The sequence below is a fragment of the Manihot esculenta genome, chromosome 6, assembly GCF_001659605.2.
Source record: "Manihot esculenta cultivar AM560-2 chromosome 6, M.esculenta_v8, whole genome shotgun sequence".
Taxonomy (NCBI): domain Eukaryota; kingdom Viridiplantae; phylum Streptophyta; class Magnoliopsida; order Malpighiales; family Euphorbiaceae; genus Manihot; species Manihot esculenta.
Window position 1 is genome coordinate 14,152,646 of NC_035166.2, and position 18,661 is coordinate 14,171,306.

General features: G+C 40.7%; 1 protein-coding gene across 1 annotated transcript; it reads right to left on the minus strand.

The window, feature by feature from the left end:
* Nucleotides 1-2,194: 2,194 nt before the first annotated feature.
* On the minus strand, nucleotides 2,195-3,752 carry LOC110617852 (extensin-like). The gene is made up of 2 exons (XM_021760858.1): nucleotides 3,350-3,752; nucleotides 2,195-2,493 (listed from the first exon to the last, which is right to left on the minus strand). The coding sequence occupies exons 1-2, from the start codon at nucleotides 3,750-3,752 to the stop codon at nucleotides 2,195-2,197; spliced, it is 702 nt and encodes a 233-aa protein (XP_021616550.1).
* Nucleotides 3,753-18,661: the final 14,909 nt, after the last annotated feature.

Sequence of the window (18,661 nt, forward strand, 5' to 3'; positions counted from 1 at the left end):
TAGTTTTGGTTGTGGAAAACGCTTCTCACAACCAAATTCCTCCTTAGTTCTAGTTTGATTAGGAAATGTTCGCCAATCAAACACTAATCAACAAGTTGCCAAGGAACGTCCTTGGGCCATTTAGCATCGATCAACTTTGACTGCATTAAGACTTAGAGAAACCCAATTCTATCCTTGCCAACCGCGTGGTCAAGTTTAGATTATGCAACTGATTATATTTGTGTTCAAATAATATAAGCAATTACGGACCTAAATCATTCAAACAATTTATTACTCAAGCAATTTAAAAATAATGGGCCCTTATTGATTCTAAAAGCAAAGTAACAATTATAGAAAAGATCAAGTTGAATAAATATTGAAAGCAAATAAGAGTTTAACAATGGAGTTTTAAATCTCCCAATTCATCACAATTCTAAATTTCCTCTACTTCAATTAGAAAAGAATGAATTTAGCCACTCATGGTGGACAAAATACACAAAAGAAAGAAGAAAAGAAGAGAGGAAGAGTCTGCGGTAATTCTGCAGAATTTCCGAGGAGGAGAAGATGATGTTTTGCTGGTTTGGAGGCTGCCTTCTTATAGCTGGAGACTCTAAGTTTAATTAGAGTTTGGAATCCCTATTTTGACTTGGTCTTTGTGGTCTTTAATTCCTCTTTTGTCTTTGAATTTTGTTGTAGATGAAATTCTTTTGGTAGAAGGACATCCTCGTGACTTTTGGAATTGAGCTGGTGGTGTTTGAGGTGGATTTGGACTTCTTTTCTTTTGAATTCTGAATTTCTGTACTTTTCCCGCCTCTGCTGTCTTCTCTGCGTGAAAGTGATTTGGGCGGGTGATTTGGGCAAATCGCTTTCCCAAATCACTTATGTGAACTTCCAGGTTTCTGCCTCAGCTTCCATTCTCTGCTTGCTCGGCTTGATTTGGCCAAATTACTCTGACCCAATCACTTTCCTGTGAGATAGTTCAGGTTTCTGCTTTGGCTTGTTCTGGGCAGTGATTTGGCCAAATCACTTTGACCCAATCACTTTTCCAGCCTTTTCTGCACTTTTTCTCCAATTTTCCAATTTCTTCCTTTTCTGTAAAAACAAGATAAAAATCCTAAATTAAGCTGAAAAATATGTAAATAAGCAATAATAAAGATAATAAAAATGTGGCTAATCTATGTTTGATCAAATACCCCCACACATAGCTTTTTGCTTGTCCTCAAGCAATAAATAACTTGGTCAATCAAGCTCCTTTTTCTTTTGAGCCTAAATACCACTTAATCAGCCCCTCCCCTAGACTCCCAAACTGAAGTATCACAGTATAGAGTACATGCACCAAGGTCATTCTTTCTTTTCTTTGTTTCCCTTCACCTACCATGATCAAGGGAAATGTTTTTGATTCAATCATGCTTATTCTCTTTGTATAAGCTCAATGCAACATCTAAGAGTGATTTGCCCTTTTTAATCACACTTTCTATTCAGCAGCACTTATTTATTCTTGCCTGAAAAAGTCACCAACCTTTTTACGTGAAGGTGCATATTGGTGATACCCACCCCCGGTTACTCAGTTAGTCACTTGTTCAAGTACCTACTAGCTCTGTTCATAGCTCATTTGACCATTGGAACAAGTTTATGATTTGTGCTTTGTGCTGGTTTTTCTTTTTCTTTTCTTTTCATAACAGTTTGGGCAAATCAGCTTTTTAGGGAGTTACACTAACTTTTTATTTGCATGTATTTATATTTTTATTTTCCTTGACCACAGCAAATTTAAGGATTCAATTCAAGAAAAGAACTTCCTAAGTGAAGGTAGCACACTGTAAGTGATTCAATTTAGGCTTAAAGGGGTGGCAAATCAATGGGGTCATGGGATAGGAAGCTCTTGTAACCCTATTATCTTTGCTGAGTAGTGCAAAAGCTAAGACAAAAATTTTGTGTGTGTGTGCAGAAAGTGAGAAATGTGTGCGAAAGGAAAAAAATATGTGAAAAAAAAATTTTGTGTGTGTCATAGGGCAAAAAGATGCAAAGAGAAACAAAAAGAAAGCAAAAGATAGTGCAAAAATAAGCAAAAATAATCCAACAGTACCCCCACACCTATCCCAAATATTGTCCTCAATGTTTGAACATATATATAGAAAAAATTAAGAAGGAAAGGGAAAGTGACTTCCTGGCCTGTGGGGGATTTGGCCAAGTGATTTGGGCAAATCACTAGGCCAAATCACTGTCTGTGCTGGTCTGTGGGTAGGAAGTGGTCCACCAGCAGTTGTAGCATGTGCTGCATATGCTGCATTCTGTCCTCTATTCGACTGAGATGTGCCTCTACTGTCTGGTTTGGGGCTGCGTCATCAGGGGCCTGATTTGCTTCCTGCTGGGGTGCAACTGGAGGTGGTTCATCTGCTGGGGGTGCCTGCTCTGTTTCCCCTACTGTCCCATCTGCTGGGGTAGGCTGCTGGTGTACTGTGGTAAGGGCGGCCTTCTTCTTTTTGAATACACGCTCATGGCGTGGTGTTAGAGGTCCTGCAGGTGAAAGAGAAAAAATATTCCCCACTCTGCAAAGCAACCCCATATCATCTAAGGATCGAAGGTCCAGGGGGGTTGGCTTGTTAGTGGGGGTGAGATCAGTATGGGCAGGGTGTAAAAGTTTCAGGTTCACTGCAATGGCAGTGATCAAGTGCCCAAGGATCAGGGGGCGGTGGTACTGGATAATGCTAGATAATTGGGTTGCAACCTAGTAACCAAAGTGTATTTTCTGGTGTTGGTGCATGCACCACAGTATGTACAGCTCCATTCTGGTCAGGATGTTGGGTGCATCCTTCCTCCCAGAAAATGTGTAGGCCAGAAACCTATGAATGTATTTGAGGCTTGGATTTTTGAGGTATAGGTCCTTGGACCTGGCGGGTGAGTAAGAATCAGGGGGGTTATCACATAATTCCAAATAGGCAGTGCTGGGATTGAATTCTGCAGAAAAATCCCAGGAGGAGTCAGGGCATTCACAGCCCATGGCAGTGCCAAACTCTTGCAGGGACAAGTGAAATCGCTGTCCCAATAGCCTGAATCCAATGATGTCTGGTGTGTGCAGGTTATGCATGGCTGGTCTATCAAAATAGAAAGTAGTGAAGAACTCATGTGTGAGTTCAGTGAAGGATGGAAAGTGGAGGAAGAAGAATGTGTCCCAACCAATAGCAGAGATGAAGGAACGTACCTGGTCTTGGAGTCTCAGAATTCAAGAGTGTCAATGTGAATGTACTTACCTGGGTGATAGGGCAGAGAGGAAACTCTGTCTAGCCTGGCTCGTTCAGACACCTTGTTGAACGTCAGGGTCGGATGATGTGATTAGGGTGGGTTGGTTTGGGCAAATCGCTGGGCAATTCGCCTTCTTCGTGGCTCGTGGGAGGTGGGACGACGGGTGTTTCTGGTCGTCGCTCCGGGCTTGGTGGTGGTGGTGGTGATGGTGTTCTTGGCCGTTTCTGACCATGACTGGTGGAAGGGGTGTCTTCTTGAGGCGTCTCGCCTCCCAGGGTGTCTGTCGCGACTGATGGTGAGGAGGGTGGTGGTGTAATCAACGACGCCCTAGTCCGACGACGATAGGTCTGGGTTGCTGGATTGACAGTGTTTCTTGCTTCGTCGGCGAGTTCAATGTCGGCGTCGTTGGGGACGGGTGGTGGGTTTTCCATTGCCTCTTCATCACTGTCTGTGGGAATGCGTATCGGTCTAGGCATCCCGCGCCTCCTCCATATACCGAGACCGCCGGTAACTTTCATCTTTGTTCTGGCCATGGTGTCTTGATGTCGCCTATGGAGTTTTCTTAGAGAAGAAGAAGAAGATGAAACAGAAAGAGATAGCGTGAAAGGGAAGAAAAAAAGAAAAAAATATTATTTAAAGTGATTTGGGGTAGTTGAACTGCCCTGATCATTTAATGTTGAGTTTCTGATTTCTTGACATGGTGATTTGGTCAGTGATTTGGGCAAATCACTTGGCCAAATCACTTTCTTCCTTGCTGTTGCATGGCTGGTACTATTCACGCCTTTTGCTGTTTGGTAGGCGGAGTTGTTGATTTGGCCTGGTGATTTGGTCAAATCACCTGGGCAAATTACTTCTTTGGTGCAACTGCCTGGTTGATCTTGTTCTTACTGGGGTGAACCCTGTCGATTTGGGCTGGTGATTTGGGCAAATCACCTGCCCCAATCACTTGTAATTATGCTACAGTCAGATGATCTGCCCCAGTGATTTGGGCAAATCACCACATCTGGGCTGCCTCCCAGTAGCGTCCTGTTTTCTGTCTTGGGCTGGACAACAGTGTCTTGCTCAGCAGTCTAGGGAAGGGGGATCTAAGGGGATCTCTTCTACAAGATGAACAGTAAATCCTTCATAAAATTTCTTCAAACGATATCCATTAACTTTGAAAACTTTGCTTGTTTGTGGACTCCGTATGTCAACAGCCCTATGTGGAAAGACATGCTCAACCGAGAATGGTCCAATCCATCTAGACCGAAGCTTCCCAGGGAATAATTTGAACCTTGAATCAAAAAGCAAAACCTTATCACCAACCTGGAAGTGTTTTCTGGAGATGTTTTTGTCATGGAAGGCTTTGGTTCTTGCTTTATAATCCCATGAAGCTTCATATGCATCACGCCAAATCTCCTCAAGCTCTTGAAGTTGCAATTTTCTGTGGGATCCAGCTTCTTTCTCATCAAGATTGCAGTTCTTCACAGCCCAATAGGCCTTGTGTTCAAGTTCCACAGGTAGATGACAAGCTTTCCCATAAATCAGCCTATATGGGGACATCCCAATTGGAGTTTTATATGTTGTTCTATATACCCATAAGGCATCATTTAGGCGCACACTCCAGTCCTTGCGACTTAGGCAGACAGTTTTCTCTAAGATTGACTTGATCTCCCTATTTGACACTTCGGCTAGCCCATTTGTTTCAGGATGATAGGCAGTAGAGGTTCTATGGATGACATGGTGCTTCTTGAGGAGAGTTTCTACTACCTTGTTGCAAAAATGGGTGCCTCGGTCACTGATAATGGCTTTGGGCAGACCGAATCTTGAGAATATATGGGATTTCACAAAGTCAACAACTGTTTTTGCATCATCAGCCCTTGTTGCTTTGGCCTCAATCCATTTGGACACATAGTCCACAGCTAGAAGTATGTAGGTGTTGCCAAAGGAAGGTGAGAATGGTCCCATGAAGTCAATGCCCCATATGTCAAAGATTGCACATACCATGATGGGTGCTTGTGGCATTTCACTTCGGTTGCCAAGATTTCCCGTTTGTTGGCATCTTGCACATGACCTACAAAATAAATAAGAGTCTCTAAATATGTTAGGCCAAAATAACCCACATTCAAGTATTTTCAAGGCTGTCTTGCGTGGCCCGAAGTGTCCTCCACAGCCATATGAGTGGCAGAAGGCTAGGACAGAATGTACTTCTTGATCCGGGATGCATCTCCTTATGACTTGGTCTGCACAATGCTTCCATAGGTAAGGCTCATCCCACACATAATACCTTGCATCTTTCTTGATCTTGTCTCTCATGTGTTTGGGCAAATCAGTAGGCAAATCACCTGTGGCAAGGTAATTTACTATATCAGCATACCATGGTTCCTCTTCTTGGACAGCAAAGAGGTGCTCATCAGGGAATTTTTCATTGATGGGGCATGTCTCCATCTCGGTCAGAATTCTGCTGAGGTGATCAGCTACAAGGTTCTCCTTTCCCTTCTTGTCACGGATCTCTAAGTCAAACTCTTGCAACAGCAATATCCATCGCACCAGCCTTGGTTTGGACTCCTTTTTCTTGATTAAATATCTTAGAGCAGCATGATCTGAATAAATAATCACCTTTGTCCCAAGTAGATAGGACCCAAATTTCTCCAATGCAAACACAACAGCCAGCAATTCTTTTTCCGTGGTTGAATAATTGCATTATGCAGCATCTAGGGTGCGTGAGGCATAGTGAATGACATGAGGAGAGTTACCTTTACGCTGTCCCAATACTGCACCCACAGCAAAGTTGCTGGCATCACACATGATCTCAAATGGAAGAGTCCAATCAGGTGGCTGGATGACTGGGGCAGTGATCAGCAGTGATTTGACCAAATCAAAAGCTGTTCTGCAGCTATCATCAAACTCGAATGGCACGTCCTGCTGTAATAATCTGCACAAAGGCTGAGTTATCTTGGAAAAATCTTTAATAAACCTCCTATAAAAACCAGCATGGCCAAGGAAAGATCTAATCTCCCTAATGCTGGTTGCATAGGGCAGGCTTTTGATGGTGTCCACTTTGGCGTTGTCCACCTCTATCCCTTTTGCTGAAACAATATGGCCCAAGATTAAGCCATGGCTGACCATGAAGTGGCACTTCTCGTAGTTGAGAACCAGATTTGTCTCCAAACACCTTTGAAGTATTTTCTCCAAGTTGGCTAGGCATTCATTGAATGAGTTGCCATACACCGTGAAATCGTCCATGAAGACTTCAATAATCTTCTCCACATAGTCAGAAAAAATGCTCATCATGCACCTTTGGAAAGTGGCTGGTGCATTGCAAAGACTGAAGGGCATCCTTCTAAATGCGAAGGTGCCAAATGGGCATGTGAAAGTGGTCTTCTCTTGATCTTCAGGTGCAACGAGAATTTGGTAGAACCCCGAATATTTATCAAGGCAGCAGTAATGGCTTTTTCCAGCAAGTCTCTCAAGCATTTGGTCCATGAAGGGCAAGGGAAAGTGGTCCTTCCTTGTGGCTGTGTTGAGCTTCCTGTAATCCATGCAAACTCTCCACCTATTTTGCACACGAGTCAGTACTAGCTCTCCTTCAGAATTAGGGACAATGGTAATCCCAGTCTTCTTTGGTACCACATGGATGGGACTCACCCATTTACTGTCAGAGATGGGGTAGATTACCCCAATATCTAGGAGTTTCATTATTTCTTTCTTCACAACCTCCATCATTGGTGGACTCAGCCTTCTTTGGGCCTCACGAACAGGTTTGCACTCATCCTCCATAAGTATCTGATGCATGCATGTTGAGGGTGATATGCCTTTGATGTCCTCCAAGGTCCACCCAATGACTTTTTTGTGTCTCCTCAATACCTCTAGGAGTTTTTCCTCTTCTTGCTGGCTGAGCTGACTGGAAATTATGACTGGAAGTGAATTTCCAGCCCCCAAGTAGGCATATTTGAGGTGTCCGGACAGAGTTTTCAGGTCTGGTGCAGTTGTTGTCTGTGACTTTGCTGGCTGTCTGCTCACTGATTTGGGCAGATTGTCTGGTGCTGGGTCTGTTGATTTAGGCTGATCACCTTCTGTCATGTCTGTCTGCTCCAGTGATTTGGCCAAATCAGATTCTGCTTGTCTAGGTGATTTGGGCAGATCATTCGCCACCAGCAATGTACAGCAGTCTGCTGTCTTCACTGCTTCTGTCTTGGCACAGAGCTGCTGTCTACTTCTCTTTCCCTGCAAAGACCATCATAGAGTAAGTTTTCTTGATCAAAATAAAAAACTTCTTGACTTAAATCATCAATAACATCAAGGCCATAAACATGAGAAACATCATTAGGGAATTTCATGGCATCATAAACATTAAACTTGATAACTTTCCCTTCAAACTCCATGGTTAATGTGCCATCATGCACATCAATTTTTGTTCTAGCTGTGCTCAAGAATGGTCTTCCAAGTAGGATGTCAGAGGTGGTGTTGCTCTTATCTTCCTCCATGTCTATTACATAAAAATCTGCTGGGAAGACTAGTTGGTCCACTTGTACCAACACATCTTCAAGCACTCCCCTGGGGTAGACAACTGATCGGTCAGCCAATTGGATCAAAATGCTGGTGCCCTTGAGTGTGCCTGCATTTAACAAGTTAAAGATAGAAAGAGGCATGACATTAATTGAAGCTCCAAGGTCACACATTACCTTCTTTATCCCCACATTGCCTATCTTGCATGAAACAGTGAACATTCCTCTATCCTTGCATTTGGTTGGAAGTTTTCTTTGAATGACAGCTGAGACACACTCCCCCACACTTACCTTTTCACGTTCAGCAAGTTTCCTTCGGTTGGTGCATAGCTCTTTAAGAAACTTGGCATACCTTGGAATTTGCTTGACAGTATCAAGTAGGGGAATGTTGATTTCTACCTTGCGAAGTGTCTCCAATATCTCTTTTTCCTCTTTTTCTTTTTGAGATCTTGCAAATCTTTTGGGAAAGGGAGGAGGTACCTTGAATTTCTCTGCTGGTTGTTGTTTCTGCCTTTGACTGGTTTCTACCTGATCTGTTGATTTGGGCAGATCGAATTCTGCCTTCTTTGGCGATTTGGGCAGATCGCTGCTGGGCAGCTCAGTCTGTCTTGCGATTGGGTCAGTGATTTGGGCAGATCGACTGTTCTGATCACTTTCTGGCAGATTTTCTTCCATGGCCTGTTTTTGCAATTTTTCAGCTCTACTGTCTTGCAACTCTTTTCCACTCCTCAATGTGATGGCACTAGCATTTTGGCTTGGATTTATCTCAGTTTGGGAGGGTAGCTTCCCTTGTGATTCAAGCTTACTCAAGGATGAAGCCATTTTTCCCACTTGTTGCTCAAGATTTTGCACCGTATTTGCTAGGGACTTCATAATCTCTTCAAGAGGTGCATTAGACTTTTGAGGTGCAGCTTGTGGTTGATTTCTTTGCTGGGGGCTTGGATATTGATTGCCCCTCGCATAACTGAAATTTAGATTGTCTCTCCAACCTGGATTATATGTATTTGCATAGGGATCATACCTTCTTTGCCCATTAAAGCCTCCAACAGCATTGACTTGCTGGTCCTCTTCTTGAAGGGAAGGACATAGATCAGTTGGGTGGTTGTTGGCATATATTCCACATGGCTTGGGCTGTTGAATCTACTGGACTTGTTGGGTTTGACCCACAACAAGGCTACGGACAGCATTGGTGAGATTAGAAATTTGGGATGCTAAAATGGATGTACTCACCTCATTTACCCTTCTTGGTGGTTGCTCTTGGTCTTCAAATTGCTGAGAAGCTGCAGCCATGGTGGAAATTAAATCCCTCATCTCTCGAGGTGATTTATCTCGAATTGATCCTCCACATGCTGCATCTATAAACTTCCTTTCTGCAGGTAGTAAACCTCCATAGAAATACTCAATGAGAGACTTGAAAGAAATATCATGCTGAGGGCAGCTTGTGCACAACCTTTTGAACCTCTCCCAGTACTCATATAAGTCTTCAGAATGCTTTTGCCTTATACCACTTATTTCTCGACGGATGCTAATGGCTTTCGATGTTGGAAAGAATTTGTTCAAGAATGCTCTTACTATACCGGCCCATGATGTGATGGATCCGGGTGTCAAGTAGAATAGCCAATCCTTGGTATAGTCTTCAAGAGAGAAAGGAAAAGCTCTAAGTTTGACATGGTCTTCTGAAATTCCCTGAGGTCTCATTATTGAGCAGACAATGTGGAATTCTTTTAAGTGCTTGTGGGGATCCTCATTTTCAAGGCCTCTAAACTTGAGAAGGAGATGGATCAGACCTGTCTTCAATTCAAAAGGTGTTGTCAGTTGGGGATAAGTTATGCATAATGGTGCTTGGTCTTTAGTTGGCATATCCAGCTCTCGGAGTGTTCTCTCCCGTGGCTGTGGTGCTTGGACAGGCAGGTTTCCAGCTTGAATTTCAGCTTCTTCACGTGCAGCAGGTTGTTCTGCCATTGCTGGATTTTCTGCAGTAACCTGGAATCCTGTTTGTGGTGCAACTTCAGCGGTGGCAGATGCGGCAGTAGGCGAGTCTACTGGTGCAAAAATTTCTGCAGCAGGGGCAGTAGGTGAATTTGATGGTGCAGTGGCAGATCGGACGACAGGCTCCAAATTAGTTACAGTTGCTGATGAGGATGCTTTTGAGGCTTGGTTTCTCAAGTTTGCTTGCTTCCTCAAGTTTGCTTGCTTCCTTAAGCTCTTGGCGGTGCGTTCTATCTCCGGATCGTAAAGAAAATTTTCTTTACGGCTAGCCCTGGTCATAAAGGGAAAAATACGTTAGTTTAAATCAAATTCCCGGCAACGACGCCTATTTTTGATAGCGGTTGTCGAAGCCGTAAAAAATAAACCTATTAAACAATCAACAATTAACTTGCAGATAGTGGCAATAGGGTCGAACCACAGGGATTTGACACTAAGGATCTTCCTAATAATGACTATGGCAAATAAATAACAAATAAGTAAAAGAGGGGGGTTTTGTTTTGATGATTAAAACTGAATAGCAAGAGAAAACAATAATTTAACTAGATGAGAAGTTCAATGGGAAAGAGATTCTAGTTGAAGTATGAGTCTATTTCAGCTTGTTTAGAATTGATCATTGATTATTTAAGACTCCTATTTCAATAAATTAGTTTTCGTTGTGGAAAACGCTTCTCACAACTAAATTCCTCCTTAGTTCTAGTTTGATTAGGAAACGTTCGCCAATCAAACACTAATCAACAAGTTGCCAAGGAACATCCTTGGGGCATTTAGCATCGAACAACTGTTGATTGCATTAAGACTTAGAGAAACCCAATTCTATCCTTGCCAACCGCGTGGTCAAGTTTAGATTATGCAACTAATTATATTTGTGTTCAAATAATATAAGCAATTACGGACCTAAATCATTCAAACAATTTATTACTCAAGCAATTTAAAAACAATGGGCCCTTATTGATTCTAAAAGCAAAGTAACAATTATAGAAAAGATCAAGTTGCATAAATATTGAAAGCAAATAAGAGTTTAACAATGGAGTTTTAAATCTCCCAATTCATCACAATTCTGAATTTCCTCTACTTCAACTAGAAAAGAATGAATTTAGCCACTCATGGTAGACAAAATACACAAAAGAAAGAAGAAAAGAAGAGAGGAAGAGTCTGCTGTAATTTTGCATAATTTTCGAGGAGGAGAAGATGATGTTTTGCTGGTTTGGAGGCTGCCTTCTTATAGCTGGAGAGTCCAAGTTCAATTAGGGTTTAGAATCCCTATTTTGACTTGGTCTTTGTGGTCTTTAATTCCTCTTTTGTCTTTGAATTTTGTTGTAGATGGAATTCTTTTGATAGAAGGACATCCTCGTGACTTTTGGAATTGAGCTGGTGGTGTTTGAGGTGGATTTGGACTTCTTTTCTTTTGAATTCTGAATTTCTGCACTTTTCCCGCCTCTGCTGTCTTTTCTGAGTGAAAGTGATTTGGGCGGGTGATTTGGGCAGATCGCTTGCCCAAATCACTTCTGTGAACTTCCAGGTTTCTGCCTCAGCTTCCTGTCTCTGCTTGCTCGGCTTGATTTGGCCAAATTACTCTGATCCAATCACTTTCCTGTGAGATAGTTCAGGTTTCTGCTTTGGCTTGTTCTGGGCAGTGATTTGGCCAAATCACTTTGACCCAATCACTTTTCCAGCCTTTTCTGCACTTTTTCTCCAATTTTCCAATTTCTTCATTTTCTGTAAAAACAAGATAAAAACCCTAAATTAAGCTAAAAAATGTATAAATAAGCAATAATAAAGATAATAAAAATGTGGCTAATTTATGTTTGATCAATATCTTATCTTTCCAACAAAGTATAATTCATGTAAATCTGATCACCCTAACTTAAATTATAAATTTTTCTTTACAAGCTACTCAATAAGCTCTTAATCAGTCCAATATTGGTATTTGTTTATAGTATCCTAAAACATATCAGATGTATGTATTTTTATACAAATTCAATCTTAAGTGTCTTCTACAAAGTTTTAGTTATACTTTTTAAGATTTATTTGACTCTAATCTTAACTAATTTCATTGAGTATAGAATTAGTTATAGAATAATCAATATAGTCTGCTTTGGATGCTCTATCACTGTGACCAGTTTAGGTTCACTTGTAATTTATATCATTTTACCTATAAATTTAGAATTTGGTCAATCCATAAAAGTTTTAGTTCTTTATCTCAGCTTTCATTTGGTATATTTGAGGTCTAGTTTCAATAACTATATAATGAGTTATGAAGTTACTAATACATGCTGCTTTGTTAAAATATATCCTGCCAGGTTTGCACTTCTAACTCCTATGTTAGATTTCTTTACTTTTAAGCCCTTCAAACACCACTCTAACATTCATATTACATATTTATACAATCAAAATAATATATCCAGCAAGTAAAATCAATCTCTAATTTTACATATTCATGAGAAAATCAATGGAAAATAAAAAAATCACATAAACACCAAATATTTCTTAAATTTATCGTTCTTTTCCACTTCTACTCTTTAGATATCTCATTTCCCTTTAATGTTCCTTCATCTAGGTAAATTTATATCTTAGGGAATGATTGAATAAATTGAAAATTAAAGTTTTATAATTCAAATTTATGCATGAATAAATGAGAAAATATTAATTTTTCACCTCTGGAAGTGAAAAGGAAGCAAATCTGATCCATTTCACCGACTGAGGGCTCTTTATAGGCGGCTGACCGCCTCAGCTTCGGCGGCCAAACCTGCATGCAAAACCATGCAACGTTCGGCGTCCGAACTTGGAGTTTCGGGGGCCAAACCTAAGGCACTTTCGGCGTTTCGAAACATCAGAGCCTCTAATAGCAGACACATCAAAATAGATGGAAGTGAAAAGTACCTGTCACTGCCATGTCCGATGTGTGAGCCTCCGGCTGTGTCGAAGCGAAGATCCGTGCTGGTACTGATGGACCTTCCCCTGGGGAACCTGTGGAAGAAGGAGTGATCTCGCTCCCTCTGCCTCTGCCCAGTGCCATGGCTAGAGCTCCTGGCTGAGCCACTCTGTCTGAGACTGTCTGCTGGGACTGTGTTAGTTGAAATGTATTAATAAAGAGAGACTTCAATTTTTTTTTGCACATCCATAACATTTTTACATCAATTTAGAATTAAAAATTTTAGGTTTATTCATATCCTTGCCCGTTCAATTAATAAAGTACTGTACATTATTTTAAAAATTTTTGTCGGCCTTACCCATTCTTTTTTATTATTATTTTAAAAAATTATTTTACTCATAAATAAATATCTGATAGTACTTTATATGACACAACATTCGCTTAAAGTGTGTCATGATGTAATACCCGGCTAGACCCTGGCACCGGAATTCCTACCTTCCGGCGGAATCTCCGTTGGAATCCAGAATTTCTCGGATGTCAGAATCTTCTAGAAGGGTAAAATAAAGGTTTTCTAAAATGTTTTTACATGTTTTTATGGTTTGATCAAGAAAGAAAATTGAGTTTTGAAAGAAAAGAAAGTTTTGAAGGGAAATGCCAGGTTCGGCCGCCGAACCTCATGTTCGACCGCCGAAAGTGGCTCCCTTTTTCTGCCGCCGAATGTCAAGTTCGGCCGCCAAACGTGGTGGAGTTGTGGAAGCACCTTTGGCCTCCGAAGGTGGTCTGGCCAGCCACCTATAAAAGGCCCCATGTCCGAAAATGGGCGAGCTTTCTTCTCCATTTTCGGACAGAGGTGAGTTCATGCCCTTCCATGGTTGGTTTTAATGTTTTCCTTCAAATCATTCATGTTTTGATGATTTTTAACTTGGTTTTGAAGATTTTGAGCTAAAGGTCAAGTTTTGAAGCTTGGAGACCTCAAGGGTTAGTTTCTCTACATCTCCAAGTTTAGATCATCCTTCCTCTCGATCTTCAAGAGGTAAGAGTAGATCCTCACCCTCTTCTATGTTTTAAGTAAGTTATGAGGGGTTCAAGGGTATATGATGCATGTTTAGAATAGATTTAAAGTTGTTAGGGTTTATGTGGTTATATGATGAAATGTATGTTATTGTTTGTTAAAATGTGTTGTTGTTGGGGTATAGGTTAGTTTTAAGCCCCTAAATGCTTAAGAGTGTGTTTATGCATGGTTTGGTTTGAGTTTAGAGGATTTGGGAGACAACTTGTGCATGAGAGGTTGAGTTCTGCCATTCTGGAAGAACTCAGGTTCGGCAGCCGAAGCCATGTTCGGCCGCCGAACCTGCCTGTGGTGGCATGTTTTGGCCGCCTAAACTCGCCCCCAAAAGTTGGACTTTCGGCTCTGGAGGGGAGTTTCGGCCGCCGAAGGTGCCGCCGAAGGTGCACGAGTTTCGAATCTGGAAGGGACTTTCGGCCGCCGAAGGTGCCGCCGAAGGTGCATGGCTTTCGGATCTGGAAGGGGGTTCGGCCGCCGAAGGTGCCGCCGAAAGTGCCCTGTCCAGCCTTCCTTTGCATGTTTTCTATGAATGTTTTGTGATGTTTTAGGGGGTTTTTGGGGAGATGTTTAGAGTCTTGTTAGAGTATGTTTGGTTCCTCATTTGAGTCTACCTATGTAGGATCGAACCTGAGAGACTGAGGAGGTCAGCAGTGAGCTAGCTGCTACAGAGTCAGTAAAGCGTCAGCCAGAGATGAGTAGAACGCAACTCTTTTATTTTAAAGCAATGAAATCTTTTTAGCATGATCCATGCATCACGAATGCCATGATATGTATTAGGTTGTTTGCATTAGAATTCACGAATATGATGCATTGCATAATATGTTATTGATGTGGATGGATATTGGATGATCGATTAGCCCTCGATGGGATATGATATGATATGAGATGGAAAGACCAGGTGTGGCCGTATCGCCCCTGGCACAGTTGGACATGTTATGATATGCAGAGGGTTATTGGTGACAAGTCCATCCGTAATGTGAATTGTTTGTGATGTGATGCATTCCATGAAAGCATGTGTTTAATTAACTATTTTACTGTTCTGCTCACTGGGCTCTAGTAGCTCACCCCTTTCCCCTAATCCTCAGGTTTGCAGGTTCAGGGTAGACCGGGAAGTCGTCAAGAGTAAAAGAGATGTCTATGTAATAAAATAGTAGTGGACATGATGAAATGGCATGTAATGTAATGAATTGTAAAATAATGTAATGATGTTTAGTATTGTGCTTGGCCCTAATGTTTATAGTTAATCCCTGTCGTACATGATCTTGATGTAAATGTTTTAATGATATGGTATGTTGAACCAAGCTTGATGTATGAGATGTTGACCCAACTGGAGCATTTGATGAGGGCTCCAGTAAGGGGTTTTATGTTTACAATTCAGTGCATGCACAGGCCAAGCTTGGTATATGTGAAAGTTTAAAGTTTTTATGAAAATGTGTGATCATGTATGGGATTGTATAGTAGGCTTGCTACCGGTCCCGGCGACCTTAAGTCGATCTGGATCCTAGCGCCGGTAGCGGTCCGATTTTTGGGTCGTTACACATGAGTTATCACCACATGACAGGGGCACGTGGCAAGAACTAATAAGTTATGACACATAGTTATAGAAGTCTCACCAGTAAAAAAGAAAGGCTAGAGTATCATAACACTCGGTGTTTGAAATGCCAAGATTCACCCTCTTCTAAACAGATCGAGTCTTCATATAAAGTTACTGCTACTGAATACAATCTGACATATTTCTATTATAGCTATAATCCTAGGATCCCTTATCCACTGGTCGGTACCAGTCAGATTTTTAGGATATGTGATAATTAATTCCATTTTTTTACAATATAAAAACTAATGATCATAGAGATCAATGTACACTCTTTTGACACAGCTACTCTGGAGTTCAAAGTATCTCATTACACTTGCCCTTTTCTTCAGTTTACTAACTTGAGCGTTGGAGTGGCTGTCATAAGCACCAATCACCTCGCTTTCTTTTTCTTACAGATTAACCAATCGCAGCACAGCCTTGTTTCAGCCACATCATTTAGTTTTATTGCCGGGATATTCCATTGGATTTTCTCTGTTCAATTGGAGTAGAAACCATTCTTTCATTTATTTTTCACTGAAAAATGAATTTTTTCCTTTTTAATTCTCTAAAATGGTTAACAATTCACGAGCTGCTACTAAGACTGCTGCCAATAAAGGCGTAATCATTTTTTTCTACTCCTGGTAGTGGAAAAAACACCCCATCAATGGCCAATGAAGCTGATTTGAGCAATTTAAATAATGAGCAGATGCTTCAATACATAAAAAAAACTATAGGCTACTCTTGAGCAGTATAAAGCTCGGAAGAAGGCCTCCTTCATGGCTCCCAGGATAAGGGAGGAAACTTCCATCGATATCCAAGGACTCGGCAGTTCATCAGACGAGGCTCCAAAGGATGTCGACTAGAGCTGATACAGGTCATGAAAAAGTACCAGAAGGATCAGGAGGATGATTATGGGTTGGATGATGCCTCGCTCCTATCAGAAGAGATCTTGGCAGAAACATTTTCCACCAAGTTCAAACTTTTAAGTTTGGACAAATACAACGGAACAGCAAATCCCAGAAGTCACCAGGTGATCTTTAGGACAACAATGCAGCTCCAAAATGTCAACGATTTTGTGTTGTGCCGAGTGTTTTCGTCAACACTCACAGGTTTGGCTTAGAAATGGTACCAACATATGAGTCCATGTTCAATTCAGAACTTTACACAATTTGCTATGTTATTTAAATCTAGATTTATTACTTGTATATCTCTTAAAAATCTCTCTTCTGACTTGCAGAAGATCTGCCAAGGAGAGAGCGAGTCTTTAAGGAGGTTTATCTCACATTTCAATACAGAAGTGATACAGGCAGAAGAATTAAATTACGAGATAGCATGTGAAGCGTTGAAAAAAGGAACATGTAACATCAAGTTCATGGATTCTCTAATCAAGAACCTAGCCACTACTTACCAACAGCTAATGGATAAAGCCCAAAAGTACATAAGGTTGGATGATGAAGTCCAAACGCTGAGAGAGGACGAGTCAAAAGCAAAACCAAATGCCACAATATGGGTATCTATTAGGCCCATAATCTGGGTGTTAGTCCCACTAACTAAGGCCATTTTATGCCAAGTCCACAAGGCGAGTATCCGCTAAACTCATAATCCGAGTATTAGTCCTGCTACATAAGGCATTTTACGCCAAGGCCACAAGACGAGTATCCCTCAGGCCTATAATCCGAGTGTTAGTCTCATTAAATAAGATATTTTATGCCAGGCCACAAAGCGAGTATCCGCCAGGCCCATAATTCGGGTGTTAGTCCTGCTAAATAAGGTATTTCATGCCAAACCACAAGACGGATATCCGTCAAGTCACATAACTGAATGTTAGTCCCCCTAAATAAGGCATTTTATGCTAAGACCACAAGGGCGATATCTGCTAGGCTCAATGACTGAGTGTTAGTCCTACCAATTAAGACATTTTATGACAGCGCTACAAGCTGGGTATTCGCCAGGCGAGCCACAAGACGAGTTGCCAGGCGAGCCACAAGACGAGTTGCCAGGCGAGCCACAAGGTGGGTAACCGCCACGTGAGTTTTCGGGTATTAGTCTCAAAAGACAAATGCAAGTTTATGCTGATAATGGCCACAAGGCGAGTAATCGCCAGGTGGGTCTTCAGATGTTAGTCCCATAAGACAAAGACAAGTTTTTAACGAGAATCACCACAAGGCGAGTAAATAATAGGTGAGTCTTCGGGTATTAGTCCCAAAAGACAAAGGCAAGTTTCTGCCGAGAATCACCACAAGGCAAGTAACTGATAGGTGAGTCTTCAAGTGTTAGCCTAAAAGACAAAGGCAAGTTTCTGTCAAAAGACGAGTAACTGCCAGGCTAGTCTTCAGGTGTTAGTCCTAAAGAAAAAGGCAAGTTTCGGCCAAATAGCGCAACGAGACGGATAACCGCCAGGCACATGACTAGGTGTTAGTCCCAAAATCATAGAAAATAGTTGTAAGCTTTGAAGCTGAAGAATCGAAAATCGATAGGGAGACTTATGATATAACACAACATTCGTCCAAAGAAAAAATAATAAAAAAAAATTAGAAATAAATCAAATTTTGACGGGTGTCGAATTCGTCAATTTAAAATTTACTTTCCTTTTCTTGATCGATAAGAACTTGTAGATAAGGTAAGTGAGTATCGATCCCACAGAGACCTCAATTCTGCTTAATTTAAATGACCAATTTGAAATAAAGAAATAATTTAATACGAAAAAGTGAGAAGAAGAAAGTTTTTTTTTTTTTATGAAAGTGGTTGTGCCTTGGGCAAGCCAATAAAAATATACTTAAAAGGTAAAAAATAATAATAAACAATGCAATTGAAGTTGAGAAACAAATAAATAGTTAAAACTTTCAGCTTAAGGTAATCAATTTGAGATTTTTTGCAGTTGATGATTTATTAGAAAAATAATTCATATTATTATATACTATTTAGTTATAGTGGTCAAACACGCAAATCCCACCAATTCTTCCTTAAAAATAAATTAATTCGCTTCGCGCTTAAATTAATTTCTAGTCAACTAACAACCCCAACACGCGTGTAAATTTAATTAATCAACTGCATTAAGAGAGAAAACCCAAACTTGATCAACAAAAACACACATTTTATATAAATCAAATCTGCCAATTTCTTAACATAAACTAATATATTAATTGCTACTTGTTATTAACCCAGTTAAACAATTACAGATTTAATTAGATTAATTAGCTATAGGTTATTTTTCTAAGAGATTCAATAGAACTCTTGAATTCTTAAGAAAACAACAATGGAGGTGGTGTTTCTCAAAATCAGAAATTAACAAAAAATAGAAATAAGATGAAGAGAATTGAAGTGTACAACCTCACAACTTGAACAAACCTCAATTTAATTTAACCTTCAACTCAAAATAAATGTTTAGCCACTAATGGCCATAATAAAATTATAACAACTAAGCAAAAGAATAAGAAAAGAAGATGGAGAAGAAG